Source organism: Scophthalmus maximus, chromosome 6 (genome assembly GCF_022379125.1).
Source record: "Scophthalmus maximus strain ysfricsl-2021 chromosome 6, ASM2237912v1, whole genome shotgun sequence".
Taxonomy (NCBI): Eukaryota; Metazoa; Chordata; class Actinopteri; order Pleuronectiformes; family Scophthalmidae; genus Scophthalmus; species Scophthalmus maximus.
In genome coordinates this window covers 23,131,355-23,149,836 of record NC_061520.1, presented here as the reverse complement: position 1 = coordinate 23,149,836, position 18,482 = coordinate 23,131,355, and the positions used below count along the sequence as shown (strand labels likewise).

General features: G+C 42.0%; 1 protein-coding gene across 1 annotated transcript in view; it reads right to left on the bottom strand.

Annotated features, from left to right (window-relative positions):
- Window positions 1–14,111, bottom strand: part of LOC118309646 (integrin alpha-5) — a 48,413-nt gene extending 34,302 nt beyond the window's left edge. The window contains exons 1-3 of the mRNA XM_035632017.2: window positions 13,664–14,111; window positions 5,740–5,864; window positions 3,418–3,518 (exon numbers count right to left, since the gene is read on the bottom strand). Of these exons, the coding sequence (XP_035487910.1) occupies window positions 3,418–3,518; window positions 5,740–5,864; window positions 13,664–13,863 (426 nt within the window). The 5' untranslated portion in view covers window positions 13,864–14,111. The remainder of the gene's footprint in view (window positions 1–3,417; window positions 3,519–5,739; window positions 5,865–13,663) is intronic.
- Window positions 14,112–18,482: the final 4,371 nt, after the last annotated feature.

Here is an 18,482-nt window from a genome sequence, read left to right as displayed (position 1 = left end):
TCTGTTCACTTTGTTTTTCCTGTGTCTCCTGCCCCTTTGATTGTCTGCACCTGTTCCTAATGTGTCTCACCTATGTTCAATTTGCCCTGCCAAGCCTGTGGTTGTATTTAGTCTCTGTGCCTCTCTTTGTCTGTGTCAGATCGTATGCTGTTTTCCCCCCAGTCTGTCCTGAGTTGTCTGTTCCTGTGGTTTTCCCTGGTCGGTTCCTGTTGTTTTTCCCCCAGTCTGTCCTGAGTCGTCTGTTCCTGTGGTTTTCCCTGGTCTGTTCTTGTTGTCTTCCCCGGTCTGTTTTTGCTGTTTACCCCGAGTCTGTTAACTGTGATGTTTCCCCTGGCTCCAGTTTTCAGTTTTCTACGTAGTGTGGACACACTTGTTTGGATTTTTTGAGTTGTTCATTTAATTATTAAATATCCCTTTTTGCCACATCCTGCATTTGGGTGCTGCTTCCTGCTCTCCTACCTGACACAGACCAGGAGTTCTCCAAAAGGTGCTCCAGTTATCTATGAAGCCCACATTGTTATCTGGACACCACCTCGACAACCAGTGGTTTAGTGATGATGTACGGCTATACATGTCATCACTGTTCAAGTTGGGCAGGGGTCCCGAGAAAGTAGGGATGCACCGATCCGATATTAGGATCGGATATCGGCTCCAATATTGACTAATTAGCTGGATCGGATATTGGATAAATGAGGCTGATCCATGAGCCGATCTATTCACTTCAATTCTATGTTAGTGACGCTGATCCATGAGCTGCGCATGCGGCGCTACAACACGTGTCCGCCGCATGCGCAGTAACAAACACAGAGCAACAACATTTTACAAAGTTAGGAAAGTAATGTTAGAGTCCAGACTGATGCCTTCACTGTCTTCCACATGGCGAGGTGACCAGCAGCCAAGCCCATTAGACGGCCCACGGGCCACATCCAGCCCGCTCTCTCCCCCTCCCTCTCTGTTTACGTCTGTGTCTCACACAGTCGCTCGCTTTGCTCTTCTTTAGGTGAAGGGTTGTACAGATGCTGTTGACCACTGTATTTGTTGACATTTTGTAGATGGGTTTAAAAAACTTCACTAATGGTATTGATGGCATGCATATCTGTGTGCCTCTTGCTATAGTGTTATTAATAAATGTTTTTTGCTGTCGTGAATATCAGAATATATCCCACACACCTGGGACCTTTTGAACTACTGCTCCTTCATTGTCTTCCTTTATGTTGAGCCTCTATGTGGGTGCTATAAATTAAAATGCTGGTGTATAGAAGAACATTTAAAACTTATTGGGGAACCCTGGTGTACAGTTTATCAATTCAACAGTGGTATTGGATCGGTATCGGGTATCGGCCGATACCCTAAGCCCAGGTATCGGATCGGATCGGGACTGAAAAAGCTGGATCGGTGCATCCCAACTACAGAGTCCCGACATTGCTTTTGCATAAGTTCACACTGAATCAATGTTCATCTTTGTGACCTCCGATTGGCGTAATCGGGTGTCGTTACTGCCGACGTGAATAATAATTTTACCATATCTACGTTTATCCTTAGTCAGAAGTTTTAAGTGGGATTCAACGTCGCCTGCTCTGGCCCCTGGGATACAGACTGTGGTCGCTGCTCTTTCTAACTTCACGTTCCTCAGAACAGAGTCGCCAATGATCAGAGTTGTTTCCTTCAGTTTAAGACGATGCCTCTTTTTGCGGACAGTCACCCAGCCGCCCTGTCCTCCCGGCTGCTCGGGAGCTGCTGGGGGAGCTGAAGAAGCTACACTGGAGCGGCTCGCACCGACTAGCGGGGGCTGGCTAACAGTATCAGCTAACGACTTACTCTCCATGGTGCAGAGCCGCGCTTCTAACAGACTGAGGCTCGCCTCCATCCTGGCAAACAAACTACACTTACTACAAGTATCACTATCGCTAGAAGAGGCAGAGGAGTAACTAAACATGGAGCACACAGAGCAAGAGACAGCAGGAGAAGAAGAAGCCATTGTTAGCTGCTAAAGCTAACTAGCTAAGCTACGATGCGGAGCGCAGATAAGAGCGTGTCAACCGCTGTGAGTTAGCGAGCGAGTCGCTAAAAGAGGAAGAGAGCTGTGAGTGTTTAGATTAAACAAGGGAGAGTGGAGCAGATAGTTGTCCCAATAATTAGAGGAAACCGCAGTGTTAAAGAGAGACGAGGAGGTGCGGTGGATAAACACTGTGCACAGAAGCGACAACACCCGGAAGTGACACAATACATTATCGCGGGAGTTCAGATCAGACCTACGAGTCGGGATTCAGTGCTACGCCTGACTCTAGCCTGGGACTCAGACAAATTCTGGGAGCTCATTTCATTTGCTCTGCCAGACTACGTCTGGATCCCCTCCATTGGAAAGTTATTTTCCCACCGGCAGAAATCTTGCCGGTCCAATCACAATGGATTATCTAACAATGGGCGGGGTTTATGCCATAACACAGAGAGAAGTGACTTAACAACTAAGATGGCTGCCGCTGACGATCGTGCATTTGACTAAAAGTACACTATAAGTTTCTCAGACAAAAACAGCAACACTCAAATTGTGGAATCATCAACACAGGCATCCCTTCTCCTGCTCTAATCTGTTGACATTTTTCCGTCACCCTCACTGGTTGTAGTTCTATCCAATTGCGTCCGGAGGCATTTTGGTCTTCGTCCGTTGGTATCGTCTCTTGGAAATCGAAAATGAACTGAGAGGTCCCAGACCACTATGCCAGGCTAGTCTGTCTCTACTTAAGGCAAAATTGAGAAAACGAAGGAAAGCAAAGGTAAAGCTTACCACAGACTTCTCAACATTTTCTAGGTGAAAAATATTTTTCACATATTTCACCTTTTCAGAGCACAGAGGGAGTCGTTTTCTTTAAACAACCTGGTCTCTATAGTGCATTAAGCTACCCCAAAGCCAAGGTATGGTCGCAGCCATGTTCCAGAGAGAGAACATGTTAAGTAAGCCTAATCAGTATTTAAAAGATTGAGATGTTATTTGTTGTCCCCGTCTCCTGGCTTAAAGTCCTGTGTTTGACCCATTCACCCACTAGAGATTGTTCCATGTTGTATATTCCTGGTTTTTATACTAAATCTATCCAAGTAGTTGAATCACCAACACCTTAGCAAATAGCCAAACCAAACCAAAACAGCAGTTGAAAAATGAAGATAAAGACTAGTAAATAAAAAACAGTGTACCAGAACAAACAGTGCACCAATTAACATCAAATTTTGGTGTACCATGTATTCTGCAGCAGACATACAAAGCCCACGCTGTAAAAAAAATTCCTGCTAATGTGTAGCAATGAAAATCTGTTGTTTGAGTAGAATGTCCACTTAAGCCAGATGAACAGTAAATTTGTTTAATAAACTGTTTAAATTGCATTTATGATCTAAACTGACCAACAATCATGGAACCATTCTTACCAGGATGCTGTTGCCATGGGAACGCACAGTAGCTCCAAACCACTGATGGGACTTGAACTCGACCTGAGTGTTCACGTCATTAACATAAAAATATCGATCACCTGGTAGAACAAATGAGAAAAGAATGTTGTAAGAAGCACTTTAATAGATGAAATACTATAGTCACTTTATTTCTTATTTCTCTGTGTAGCAGGAGCTGCTGCTTTAACCAAGTCAAACATCCTCCTGTCATCAGTGTTTGATTTTTGTGCTGTCAGGGCTGCGTTTGAGAGCATTCCCCACATGTTCTTGGCTTTTTACATGGATATTTTATGGCCTTGTTCCCGGGGCCTGCAGTCTTAATTCATCCTCCATGCTATCGCAGATATCAAACAGCTCACAGGGACGTGGCCCTTGTTGTTACTGTAACCCAAACGGCTGTACTTCATTGTCAGGCTCTGTTTTAAGAAGAGGCCCTGGCAGTACGAAGGCAGGCAGCAGTGATGTGGGAGGGGGGTGGTGGAACGTGCGTGTGTTTGTGTATGTATGAGTGAGAGAGAGGAGTTGTCTGCAAAATTGTAAAAGATTTAGACTTTGCAATTTTGGCAGCATTCGGCAGCATTACACCTCCATGATTTCTTACTTTCAACCACTAGTGATAAAAATTCTTTTTGAAAAAACTTCCACTTTGATTACTATTCCTGGTCCACACAACTTAAGTCTTGAGCTAGGTAGGTGAGCCAGGCTGCCTTTGTATCCTGCGGAACACATCAGCAAGTCTCTGACTTAGAAAAATCTGTTCACATCCTTATCCAAGCGCTAAATAAAAGTTTTTGATGATGTTGTCAGCCCTAATTTGTCAACAAATGGGACTAGTGTCACTCCTACAAAGAAAAAAAATAATACATACCGCATCCTTGAAATGTAATTTTTACAAAACCTGATGTGTTCAATGTGCCTGAATTTTTTTTTAAATCATGTTTAGTATGTATTATTTTCTCTACCAATCATGACTCTTTTTATGGTGTTTAAATATGGGTGTGCACAAAGCACCTTTATCACCAGTAGTCATGTGCGACACCCATCTTCGTCTTATGTTTTTATGTATGTTACATTTATGTTGCATAAATATTGTTGCACTATTTTTACACTTGGTCTGTGAGAAACTACATTTTGTTCAGCCGTATATTCTGTATGAGGATGAATGACAATAAAAATAGACTTGTAAATGAAACTTGAGTTCAGGTGCTGTTTCAGTACTTAAACATTTAAATAATGTTAAAACATGCCTGTCATTGTGTTATTTATTTTTTCTAATATGCGCCTGCTGTAGTGTGGCAGCAGTGTGTTGACATTAAACTCTCCTAGCTGCAGCACAGCGCACCCGATTGGTTAATGGAGTCTGGCCTGTGTTCTCAAACACACCATGAATCCTGAGGGCCTTTAATGGGAAATGCAAAACCAGTGAACGTAAAAGCACGCATGTGTGTGTGTGTGTGTGGACCCCTTTGTGTATGTGAACATACTGGGTATCACGTTTCAGTGTTTCACTATTTGTAAACATTTTGTAGGTGTGTATTTATATAGGCTGAGTTTACACAGTCACGGCTCTCCGTCTGGGTTTCACCGCCATTCGATATCAGCATGAGACCGCGTACGATAAATTCAACCCTGTGATCCTCAAACGGTGGTCCTTATCGCTTCCTGCATTTATGATGGTGGTGATTATTTTCCTGGCATTGCCGAGGGCAGCTCAAGTCCTCTGGGGTCCTTGTCCCTGTAATGACTCTGCCCTAATTACAGGGTGCTCACAACGTCGGGCCTGAGTCCAGCAGATATCAAAGCACTGTGAGAACATTGCAAACACAACCCATGTCCCAAAATGGAGACCAACAGAGGGGTTGAGTGGAGGAAAGCCTCGGCCACCATTAAAATACAGGAGAGACATCAAGGGCTGGTTTCAGTCAAAAGAGAGAAGCATTGGATTAGGAGAGGTGAGAAGGCAGGGAGCTGCCCTTCTGAACTCAGGGTCAAGCAATGAGGTGCTTAACTCAAGATGCTACAGTACCTTCAGCTTCTCTCAGCCACTTTTATGGCTGGTTAGAGACAGCTGAAAGTTTACTACAAAGTCTTGTCTCCACTGTTTAACAGTGTCGTTGTGGAATGGGACATTTTTATATCCTGGCACAATGCGAGTGACCAACTGCCGCTGTGATTACGACATAGGGAGAATTGCCTCCTCTGGATTTTGGATATTGAGCAGTTTATTCTGCAGATCGCATTTTTATCGGTTGAGGGTACAAAGAGGACAACCATCAATTGAGGTTTAACAAGACACCCTACCTTGCTTGTCAAAGTTGATAATGCTGCAGTTAGTTTGGCTCCAGGGACACGAGTACACAGCTCCTCCTTCAGTGATGTCGGGCTGGCTGGTGTTGGCTTTCGGAGCACCAATCAGAATACTGACACTAGACGGGTGAAAAAACAAACAAAAATTATATATACAGTATATCATGATGAGGAAAGAAAAATAATCCACAATTACTCCAAGATACTTTTTCTTTTTAATTGCTATTAAAAAGAAAAAAAGTTAATATAACGTCAGGTGTTGGGCATAAGCTCTGCGTTGCAGTCCATTATCATCTGTAATGACTGGATTTAATTACCAGTGAAGTCAGAGGAGCCTTTTGTAAAAGCCAAAACCTTTGTGTGGTTTCTACATGGTGCCAATAAAGAATCATTCTTTAGTATCAAAACCACAAAGGTGTCAACTACCTCCATGGGTGTGCTTTGTACTGCATTCATGGGATACACTGCTCCTCTAATTGTGCCACATGTAAAAGTGAAGTCGCTCCTTACACTGTTGGTGAGGTAGAGTTTCGGGGCACTTGGACTAGCTCCTGGGTAAAATACCTAGGGTTGCAAAATTCTGGGAATTTTCAAAGATGGAAACTTTCCATGGGAATTAATGGGAATTTAAGGGAATAAACGGGAATTTATGAGAATGACTCGCACTGACAAGCTCAATTCACCTGGTTTAGTCAGAAATGGGTCGCAGATCCATTCCTTCGCAGTTCGCGGGTCTTTGCTCGTTGGGAAGTAACGGTCAAACTCCTTTTTCTCATTTTTTTTGCAAGTTTTAGGGCTTCATTGAACGGTAACTATGACGTGACATGTGTCAAGAGGAAGAGATGCATACACCCCCCCAACCAGACATGCGCTGTCTACTCATTTGCTGGATGAAGAGTTCAACAGAGTGCAACCAGGTCAAGCAAACCATTGACAAAGCAGACTAGGATATAGTAGTATATTTCAGTCATCTCTGATGGATGGTCAAATATCCGGGGACAAGGAATTATCAACTTCATTGTCACCACTCCTCAACCTGTATTCTACAAGAGTGTAGACACAAAGGACAACAGACACACAGGCCAATGCATTGCTGATGAGCTGAAAGTGATCATCAATGACCTTGGACCAGATAAGGTTTTTGCACTGGTCACTGACAATGCATCCAACATGAAGGTTGCCTGGGCACATGTGGAGGAGACCTACCCTCATATAACAACTATTGGCTGTGCTGCGCATACACCCAATCTTCTCCTAAAAGATATAATGGCACTGAAAACAATGGACACCCTGTACAAGAGAGCGAAGCAAATTGTGAAATATGTGAAGGGCAAACAAGTAGCTTCTGCTACATATCTCTCAAAGCTAAAGGAAAAGAACCAGAGCACTACACTGAAGCTCCCCAGCATCACACGATGGGGTGGCGTTGTCATCATGTTTGACAGCCTTCTGGAGGGAAAGGAGTCTCTGCAAGAGATGGCAATATCCCGGACTGCAGGCATCGAAAGTGACATCAAGAAGGTCATGTTAGATGATGTTTTCTGGGAAGGAGTGTCTAGCAGTCTGAAAATCCTCAAACCAATTGCAGCAGCAATAGCGAAGATAAAGGGTGATGGTGCCATCTTATCGGATGTCTGGTGTCTTTTTGCAGAACTCAAAGAAGAAATCCAGACGTCCTGCCCACTTCCCTACTACTGAAAGCAGAGGAAACTGCTGTGGTCAAGTCATTGGAAAAGCGGCGGGAGTTCTGCATGAAGCCGGTGCATGCAGCAGCTTACATGCTGGATCCAAAATATGACAGGGGCATACTTTCTGGGGAAGAGATTAACGGTGCCTATGCAGTCATTACAGCCACGTCTGACCACCTAGGTCTTCATAAAGGCAAAGTTCTAGGCAGTTTGGCGAAGTATCGAACAAAGCAAGGCCTTTGGGAAGGGGATGGAATATGGCAGTCATGCCAGCACATATCTGGAGCCACCTGGTGGAAGGGACTTTGTGGATCTGAGGCCCTTGCACCTGTAGCCTCCATCATCCTCCAAATCCCACCATCATCATCCGCGCAACTGGTCACTGTTTGGGAACACACACACAAAGGTTTGCAACAGGCTCACAAATGTGAGAGTGGAAAAACTGGTTGGCATTCTGGCAGACCTAAGGCTCTTTGAGCCTGACACAGAGCCATCCTCAACAAGGCTGGAAAGTGACACTGAAGAGGAAGACTCAGAGTTGGATGTTGAGGAAGTGGACATGTTGTTGGATGTTGATGAGGCCCAGGAAGAGCCCATTGACTGAAAGGGTTTAGCAAAAATGCAGAGGATTGCTTGAAGGAAGATTTTCATGTTTAATGGGACTTTTAGGAGGGAGAGGGGTTCTTTTCATTTAAAATTTTGTGGGACTTTGTGGGGATTTTTGGATGGGGGGTGCATTTTTGAATGACTGGGGTTGGGGGGATGAGTAATATTTAACTCAACACTCATGTTTTTGTTCTTCAATTAAACAAATGATTGTTCAATAAAATTATTAAAACTTGTTCTGTTCTACTTACAAATAAATCTGTCGAAATATCATGTTTTTTAATTGTATCATTTTGCATGGATGTTTTATGTTAATATTTATGCTTGGATATGATACATATCGATTACATTACCCTATATTCCCAGTTAGGTCCCCTAAATTCCCATTAATTCCCATAATTCCCTTTATTCCCATGGAAAGCTTCCAATATGGAATATTTCCAAAATTCCCCAGCTTATCTTCCCATGAAAATTTACCCTAAAAATATCTGACGTTTTAACCGCTAAATGCTCTATGTTCACCAGCTAGCCGACAAATATGCCCGCCTGCTGTTTGGTGCTGAGCAGGTGATGAAGAGTCGTGTTTTTAAGAGCTTGTTTGCTGAAAACAACAGCCTGCTGCCCCCACTGGAACTGATGCGGATGAGAGTCTTGAGAATGAACCACGGCAGTAAATCTGAAGACAGTCTAACCAAAACAGTGAGCTGAAAGAATGAAAACTCAGCAGGGCTGTGAGTCGTGTGATAATTCTCTAGGAGTTTTAATACTCTTGACCGCTTTCAGCTATTTTGTCTATTCTTAATGTAAAAAAAATCACTAGATATCGACTAGAGCACCTTTGAAGTTAAATTACAAAAAAAAATTGCTGCATTAAAACGACTGCAACACTTGGCTGAATGATTATATAGTGGGCCACCATGAAACTTGAATGGTAGTGACATGACAGAACACAATTATTGTAGCTCATTTTGGCTAAATGAATGGCAATCATCCTTTAGAAATGCTTGTTTGGTGATGGTTATAGTCTTTTGTTTAGGTTACACGGTCATTGAGATGTGGCATGTGGTAATTTCAGTCTTTTTACAATGAGGAGAGGTTATTCCATGGGAAATGTAGCTCTGCAGCTACACTAAGTGCAAAACTTTGCGCCAAATTCATCGAGGTTTTAAAAAAACAAACATATCCTGTTAAGATATCTACCAGTAGCCAGGAAGGTAGCTTTAAGCGTTTCTCCAGTTGGTTTGAGAAGAAATGTGTGAGCAGGAGACAAAGTGAGAACTATCTGGAGATGTTTATACATATTTTGTCTAAATGGCAGTCTGGAGATAAATAAAGAATGTACCGAAGAGAGATAAAGCAAAACACATGCTCATGATCTCTGCATTTGTTTATGTTGATTTAGATGTGAATATCATGCAAACATATGGCACATGTGCAAGTGTGCGCATACAAATGAGTGGGTATAACAAACCAGCCACTGTTTTTTCAGACAGCACAGCTAAAAGAGCCTGGGCCACAAAGAATGGCACAACTTAAGACATTGGTGACTGATGACATTAGCAGAGATCAGACAGACTCTGTGCTCCCCCCATCCCCCCAAAATGTCTGGAGCGCAAAGGAGGAATATTAACATAGCTGGATAAGCTTTCCTTATAAACCACTCACTCCACAGCTCCACAGCCCACCAGAGTGCAGGCTTTCAGTGGCTTTCTCTTTCAAAGGTACACCAATTTTAACCACCCACCGCCTCCTGTGATCTCTGCACATGTGGAGTTGAAATATAAACCTTGAGTCAATTAAAGGCATCACGCCATGAGAACTTAACATCCAACAACAGCCTCCTGGACAATATGATTGTATCAGGGAGGGATGCTTTCTGTTGAGACCTGAAATCAGGATTCCTTTCCTGTAACTCATGTTCAGCATGAACATCTGCAAACAGGGAAATGGCTTTTAGGCATAGCTAGGTCAAAGATGCAACCTGTCATTTTTACTAAAGGATTTATGGGCACCACTGAATCCACTTCCTTGGCAAGTCAAATATCCTAATGGCAGGTGTTACACAGTCTAACTTGTTATGTTCAACATAACCTCAAACATTTCCTCTGCATATAATTAACCTGTGTTTTAAGACTTTTAAGACAAATTTTCCATAAAATACTGAGTCATTTCAAAATTGATTTACAAGAAGAGGGACAATCACTTTGCTTGAACTGCTCGCAACATACAGTCATTGAACTGACAAGGGGTCACAGAGTAACACTGCTTAATTAAAAGTCAAAATTGTTTGGAGCTACTGATGAACCACACTGATATCATCTTCTATTACATTCAGTAAGAAACGCAATATTTGTCCCCGGAAACCCGCAGAGCTTCTCTATCCTTGAGAACCCTGAACATGTTCAGGGTTCTCAAGATTGTATCTGACTTATTACAATAAACAGGATATGATGATCACGTGAGCCAGATTTGCTTTATTTGGTTAACATGTAAATACACATTTAAATTAAACTCTTACATGTGTGGGTGGCCCCGAATTATCTGACAAAATACAATAGTGATTGTGTTTTCTTTCCTGCTGCCTCAGCTACTTTATAAGAGCATTAAATCTCTATGGATAGCATAAAGGTACAAATAGTGACATCGCTGCGATCATTTCTGTTGTATTTACTCAAATGTGCAATGTTGGCTTAACCTACATTAAAGCTGCACTTTCTCTTTGGTTTCCTTTAATGTGGAGCTCACATTCCGCTTGGTAAACATTGAAGAAGTTCAGTGGCATCAGGTCACGGGGAGTCAATAGTATTGTGTCCCATTTCCATATTATGACATGCTAACTCTAAGCAGGTAGTTAGTATGTCGTTGGGTTCCTAGCTGCACATAAGCACATTAAAATGCTCACATTAGCATGCTAAAATGCTCACAATGAATAATGCTTGCATGTTAACAAGTATAATCTTTACCATTTTAGTTTAGCATATTAGCAGGCTAACATTTGCTAATTGCCACTAAGCACAAGCACAGCTGAGGCTGGGGGTAACATCATTACAGGTGTTACAGGTATTTGGACATAAAATAATGTATTGGACAAACAGAAATTTTGACCTGAAGGTCAGAGGATAAAAGTTTAGTACAAAAAAGAAAACAATGAAGATCTGTATCGCATTTCCCAGGAATCCATCAATTTGTTTTGGCGATATTTTACTAAAAACTACAAAAATATCAAGTTTGTTGTGGTGTAAGAGAAAATGTCAGGACATCACTGACATCAGTAGGAATCATCTACATCTGACATCTTGCATCTTCTGGAAACTAAATGTCTGAAGAGGATTGCATGGCAGTCCATCTAATTGTTACCATTGCAGTAATTTTGTCCCAAAATGTAATTCGGAATGCAAAATACTGAAAAATGTAATTATGCATTTAGTGGTAAAACGGCCTTGTCTTGTTAATTTTAATTGGCAGTTTGACTTATATTGGCACATGATTAGTACAAAACAGTATAGTAGGCTGATCTTCTATATCCTAGCTGCAAAAAAAGTAAATTATGGCATTTAAAAACTGTATATATTTAGTACATAGTACAGAATTGGGACACCTAAATATTACTGCTCATGGGTTCCCAAACCTATCTGAGCCCACATTTGTTCAAGGTCAAATATAGCATTCCACATTAACAATTCAGGAAAAATAAATATAAAATGTGCCATTTGTCCGACAAAAAGTTTTCTTTTCTCCGCAGAGTTTGCACAATGAGCAACAGCAGCGACTCTTAAGAAGGCTCTCAGCAGCCAAACAGTCCAATAATTGCCAGAATGCATGACAACCAGCAAAAACAATCCCATCAGCAGAGCGAAAACATCTCCCTCACCCAGGAACGCATCCTTTTCCTGCTATGCATTGTTTAACCACCACATAACAAGAACCACCAAGTTCACATGGAGATGTTCTACGACAATTGCAAGCTGTCAAAATACATGTATTTAGTCAAAAACAAAGTATGTCATTGTTCAGTGTGAGCAAGCAGTTCTGTACAAACTGGTCCATATCGATATCTCAGTAATTGCTCCACAACATGCCCTCGACCTGCCAGACGCTTAGTTAAGCAAACTGAGAGAATCTTAACCAATTTCCTCACAGGAAAATATCTACATTCATTAAAGCAACATGTCTTTTACTCTGTGAGGCCTCGAGGATTTTAGCGAGGGAGAGCTGAGGCGCAGATAGCTGATAAGGTGTAAATACCATTTATGAAGCAAAACATCACAGCAGTTTAACCTTTCACGGGAGCAGCGGTGCACATGGCTTTCCAATAATGTCCTCCACAAGCCTCTTCCTTAGCAGTTTATCAGAGATACTGCTGATATGCATGAGATTCCTGTCATCATCGATAGAGCTAACGGATGATGTGAAATATCCTTCAGAGATCCTGGGCTCTTGAGCACCACAGCTGTGAAAAGCTGGCTGCAAGGACATGCCAAAAATGTGTTTGACAACACAAGTATATTTCACTGACAGTGATGCTTATGAGTTTCAGTTAGCTTGTTGGCCAGTTGACTGTACGCCCAATGTAGCATCTGGTCCACCATTATTTTAGAGTACTGTTAAAAAAGTATATATATAAAAAAAAAAGAAAAATTAATCATGAAAGGCTGTTGTTTTACTGTGTTAAACTCTTATTTGTTAGCTTTACATCAGTGCTATACGAATGCATTAGCACACATTAATATCTAGGTGTTGCTGAGTCTAGGTGTTCTACTATCGCTTTAGGTGGAAATTTATATATTTTTTAAATCAGTGTGTGTGTGTGTGTGTGTGTGTGTGTGTGTGTGTGTGTGTGATTGTGTGTGTGTGTGTGTGTGTGTTCTCTCGGCGAGTCAGAGGAGGTGATGGTACCCTACATGCTGTAATGTTGGATCTTTGACTTTATCTCACTCAGCAGTTTCTCATCTGTCAATAACGAAGCAGCAGAAAACCTCTACTCTCACTTTAGTATGTACTCACAGGCAGATTAGCATATTTCTGCTACAGGTTAACCCCCTCCTCTCTGAATCACACACACAGACTTGCACGTCTGTTTCCAATCATACTCGGGCTGGAATCCAGTGTGTGTGTGTGTGTGTGTGTGTGTGTGTGTGTGTGTGTGTGTGTGATGCAAACACCAAGAAACTTGATTGTATATCATGATATCATGATAAGATCATATGAGTGTAACGTTTTTAGGAGATGTGAACAGAAGTCACCAATACCACATTGTAGATAAGGTACAATATGAAATATATTGTCTGCAAAAGTATGTCTGCAGAACTGAGTCTTTAGAAACACAGAGGGCTACACTTTAGCCAGGAATCGTGTATTACAGCATGTAGTAGTATAAGCATACCATAAGAGAGGAAAAACATAGCTGAGAGCGTAAACAACTTATAAGAGTGAATACACATGGTGATTCCATAAGGGAGGGGATTCTAAGGTGGAATTTAGCCAACACCAACCAACCCAAAACACATCATTTGTAATAGGAGGAGAATGCTTTAAAGGCGGCGGTGAATGTGAGAAGGCTGCAAACTGTCGACCTGCAGGAGAACAGCAGGCTGTGTGGCGGTGATGGGCAAAGGACGTCTTACCCGGACGAGTCCCCGAAGAACTCCACCGAGTAGCCGAAATGACTTCCCCGCGGTCCGGCGAAGACGACGCGCGTCCCCGTGTCCAAGTTGAACGCGGCGCAGAGCTGCACCAACGCCGCTACCACGGGCACAACGAGCAGGGCGCAGGGGCCACGTTTCCCCCGCGGCCGGGGAGCAGGAGGTCCAGGAGCGGTGCCCATCTCTTCTCGCGCGCGTCTCTGCTCTCATTGAACGGCCGCCGCGCAAAACGCATCATCCGTGCTTGCCTTTTTTTTTTTAAAAAAAAAAAAGAAAAAGAGAGAGGACCGTTGGGTGAGGAATCGGTCGACGACTTGTCCTCCCGGATACGTCCCCCTCAGCTCCAACAAGTCCGGTTGCTGATCGAAGAGTAAGCGTAAAAGGAAGGCAGGACTGAAGTTTGAGAGGGGGGTTATCATTGCAACCTCACTTTGGGGTGGAGCTTTAAATATTACCAGGCAATCTGACAAAAAACATAACCAGGACAAAACTCACACAGAACTCATAGTCTGTGGGATCCTTTTCATCCGACTAATGACAAAGGAGGCAGGCAGGCTATTTTTTATGGACTTTGATCAGTACAAAAGAATCCCAAACACATCGTGGATTCTAATAAAAGCATGTTTTATAATACAGTAAATGGGGATCACGAGGAACACAGTGAGGAGAACCATTCATGCAGCGCAAACATGAGTGGCCTGGAATAGAGTTGCCATTGGGAGGGGGGGGGGGGGGGGGGGGGTTTAACGGCAGCAGGAGAAGCACAGGCATAATTCATATCATCATCATTAGCAACAGTTGTGTGTGTCACTGTAATGGCTGCCTGGGACAACGCAACTTTTCTGTCAACCTTACAGTGTTATGATGTTTGTTTTCAGCAACATTCTGTGTCATAATCAGCCCAGAGATGAAGAATTGTGTTGTGTGCATTGAAGGATAAACTGTACATTTGCAGTAGCCGGTCACGTTGCACGAGGAGGAGGAGACGGTGCTTTTTTCTTTTTCTTTTAAAAAAAGGCATTAAATCAGGTGAAAGCCACATACTTCCACACACGTTTGGAAATTACACCATAGACTTGGGACTTGACACGGGGCCAATTGCTCAGGAGTTCACGGCCAAGACTCGAAACTTCCTTAGGTGTGACTTTGTCCCTCTTGTGACAAAAATTGTGAACAGCAAGCTCCATTTTATGGTTCACATTGAATAGTTGTGATTAAGCCTGCAGCACTTCCATGAGCTGTCTCTTTTGATACTCTGAACAACTGACGGGTACACTGTAAAATATTTTCAGCTGCTTCAAACTGTAAAATTCCCTGATTTAAAAATATGAAATAACGGCATTAAAAGTGAATCTTTTATTCAAAGCTTGAGTTCTTGTAACATTAAACCTAAGAGATTTGAGTTCTCAATATTTTAGGAATGATATTTTATGAAGTTGATTCAAGAACTATTGAGTCACCCTGATGAACTTCCTAGTCCGATTTGTTTTACAGTGTTTTACACAGTTTTATTTGTCAAAAATAACTTACATGGCTTCAACTCATGGTTTTAAGTTCCACGGTTTCAAGTCAGAGGCCATTTTTCTTGGCCTGAAAAGGGAAGGCCAAAATCTGAAGTTTATTCTCACAGTAAGCTTAGGATAAAAGAGTAGTTTGATTCCACAAAAATCCTGAGTAATGTTTTCCATGCAGGAGTGTGATTTAAATTTCCAGTCTGAAGTAGACACCGTAAGAGGGAATTCATCAACCATAAACAGAGATTAAAAGCACAGTGGGGAAAGTAATGATTCTGAAAGAAGTTCTAAAAAGAATTAGGATTGCTGCTGTAAATGAATGTCTTCTTTTCTCTGAGTCCACTGTGGATGGAAACCACCTGCTGACAGCTCAAACCACCTTGGATCCTTTTTTGCTGTACATCTTCTGTGGATGCTCACTGTCCTAGAGAGTTGTTGCTTGGCTCAAACATACTCTTGCAAGTCACGACAGAATTCCGAGTGACTAAACCCGGAAATCCCACGGCGCACACATCCATCCTCAGCTCCGTCTCTCATCACTCTGCTGGAACTAGACTCGCTGTCATGGCAAACTGACAGGCAGAATTGCATGCGGTACGTGACTGTTTGTAGGTCTCCTCATGCTTTGGTGTGTGCGCAGCTGTGTGTGTGTAGCCTATAGGAAAAAAGGGCACTGAAGAACAGTGACTCACAAATTGTGTAAAGCCAAAGGCAACAGAACTTTGACAAAGAAAGTTTTCAGTCAGTAAAACCAATTTTCACATGCGACAGAGGAAGCACACTATGACACCTTGTTTTTTTTACCCCCCATAGAGGAAATAATGTCAGCCGATGAGTTTATTTCATGAAAATGTTTCAACAGAAAGTGTTTTCAGCCCCACTGCTCACTGTAAAATCAAACCAATCTCTTCAGCTCTATAATGACTTCCTTTAAAACCTACTGTATGTGGAGCTTAAGGTTGGTTGCATGCCTGTGAGATAAAGCTCAGGGGAAAAAGTTTGGATGTACAGTGTTTCTGGTTCAAATGATATCAAGCAATCTATGACCTTATTGATGTCTATTGACAACAAGTATGAACTGCAGCATGATGCAAACACATTAAACAAACATACATAACACATAATACATAACATTAACCGGTATTATTTTTGCCTAAAAAAGCCAGTTTTTAAGGTGGTCTTCATATAATAAAGTCACATATTTATAATGTAAAGCTGTAAGCTTATTAGAGCAAACAGAAAAATCACAAGTCCAGTTGTGAGGTTATTGTGTATCATCATGGTAAAAAAACTAACACTGCTTTGTTATTGTTTTCTTAGACTTGACAATTTTGCATTGATGAAAACCTTCACAGCCAGCAGAGGGGGCATATTTGTGTACATTTTGAAATGCTCCTTCACATTGGAAATTGTTTATTTTATTACATTATTCTTTGTCATAGCTATCTAATTGATCACATCGTAAAAAATACAAAAGTGCAGCCTTTTGAAACCTCTTTCCCGTTGGTGCATCAAATGCTTATCGGATAATTTAACTGTTTTCTTTTGGTTTGCTCTCTCTGATCTTCAGCAAAAAGCATTGATGATAAACCAACTGTATTTTGACTGCGCAGCACAAAACTTGAGGAGCACTTAGTAGCTACTATAGGTTACTTTCTCTTTGGAGTACATGGAGACGAAAAACTGAGGTAAGCTGACTTGATTTGTTTATCACGTGGCCAAAAACACAACTCCAGGTTGTGTAATTATGCAAATGGCTGACTATGTGTTCCTTGGTCTAAAATCATTCATCAGATTTTTATTTGGGAATGATTTACTGTAGGTGTTTAACATTGAGAATGGAGCGTCACCTCAGATGAAGCTTCAGCAAACAGAGACTGGCCCCTGTAACCTAACAGAGGGTCAAACAGGGGAGCTGAGCATGAAGGTTCCACATGTCAGCTTTCTAATTTTACTTCAATGTCAATGTTGTCCCACAAACCAAAGGCAGTGATATAATGTCCGATGCATGAACTTTCTTCTTCAGTTTGGACTTTTTTACCTTATTTTCAAAGAGGAAAAAGGGGGAGAAAGTGAACATTGGTTGACCTTTACTGATTTGGCTCCAGTGGGTGGAAAAAGAGCATATTCCAAGGAGTGTGCTGAAACTGCAAAAGCTCAAAGACCTCCAGTGCTAATTGCATCTGCAGGCTAATGGGAAAATCCTGAGGAAAGAAGCATACTGACTGCAACACCTATTTCAGCATTTCTCCAAATATTTTTTTGCTATATGTGGATGCCTGTAAAGTTTAAAAGGTTTAATTTCCCTCTGGTCAACTTGCCAGCCATATTGGGGATTTTATTTAAGCCTTTTCACAGTCACAATTACCCCCAACCCCCACGCACATGCATACGCTCAAACACACACAGGGCTGTCTCCATTATGTCAGAGTGAGGGTGATAAGAGACATAACACACACCAACCAGAAGTGTCTGCATGTTGTCTCGAGCACCAAAAGACAGAGGAGAGAGCATGCTCCTCTCCGCACACACTCATGCACCAGGCCACCTACACACAGGAAGTCCACAGAATTACCACGATTAAAACAACAACATGGCCGCAAGTGTGGGAGTTTTCAGAGGAGTTTTTGCAGAGTATATGCAAAAGTCCAAGATTAGGTATTTTTAAAGCCTGACAAGACTCACCTCAGGAGCTTAAGCAACAGAGAACTATGACCTGACATGATTTTATGCAACCATGTGTCCTAAGAAGGATTGTGTGATCATTCTTACTGATGACTGAAAGGACACTAGGCCAAAGACTTGCAGATTTATAACGTTGACTTCTGATCACACAATAGTTTAGAAGTATACTCAAGTAACAATCTGGCAATCTCCAGTTGATCTACCGCATATCAACGGACATTTGTTGTTCTAAACAATATTGTTCAAGTGCTCTTAACTTTTTTTTTTCCTGTTTGTTGGTAGCTGGGTAGTTAGCATGAGTAGTGATAGCCACCATGGATATTAAAACGAGCACAAATGATGCAATTAATGTTGGAATAATCAATATTCTGACATTAACTATGGGTCAAAAGACTGTGTAATAAGAAAGACGTCATTTGGAGTGACACACCCAAAGGCAGCTTGCCGTTCCTCTAAGCCAGAGCCATTTACTGAGAGTCACGACATCGGAAATCCAAAATGCTTGCACGTCACGTGACTCATGTAAACTTCAGATAGTTCCCTTAAGTTCTTGGCGCGCAATTAGAATCCATTATTCAGAGCAACAGAACTGCGACATTTTT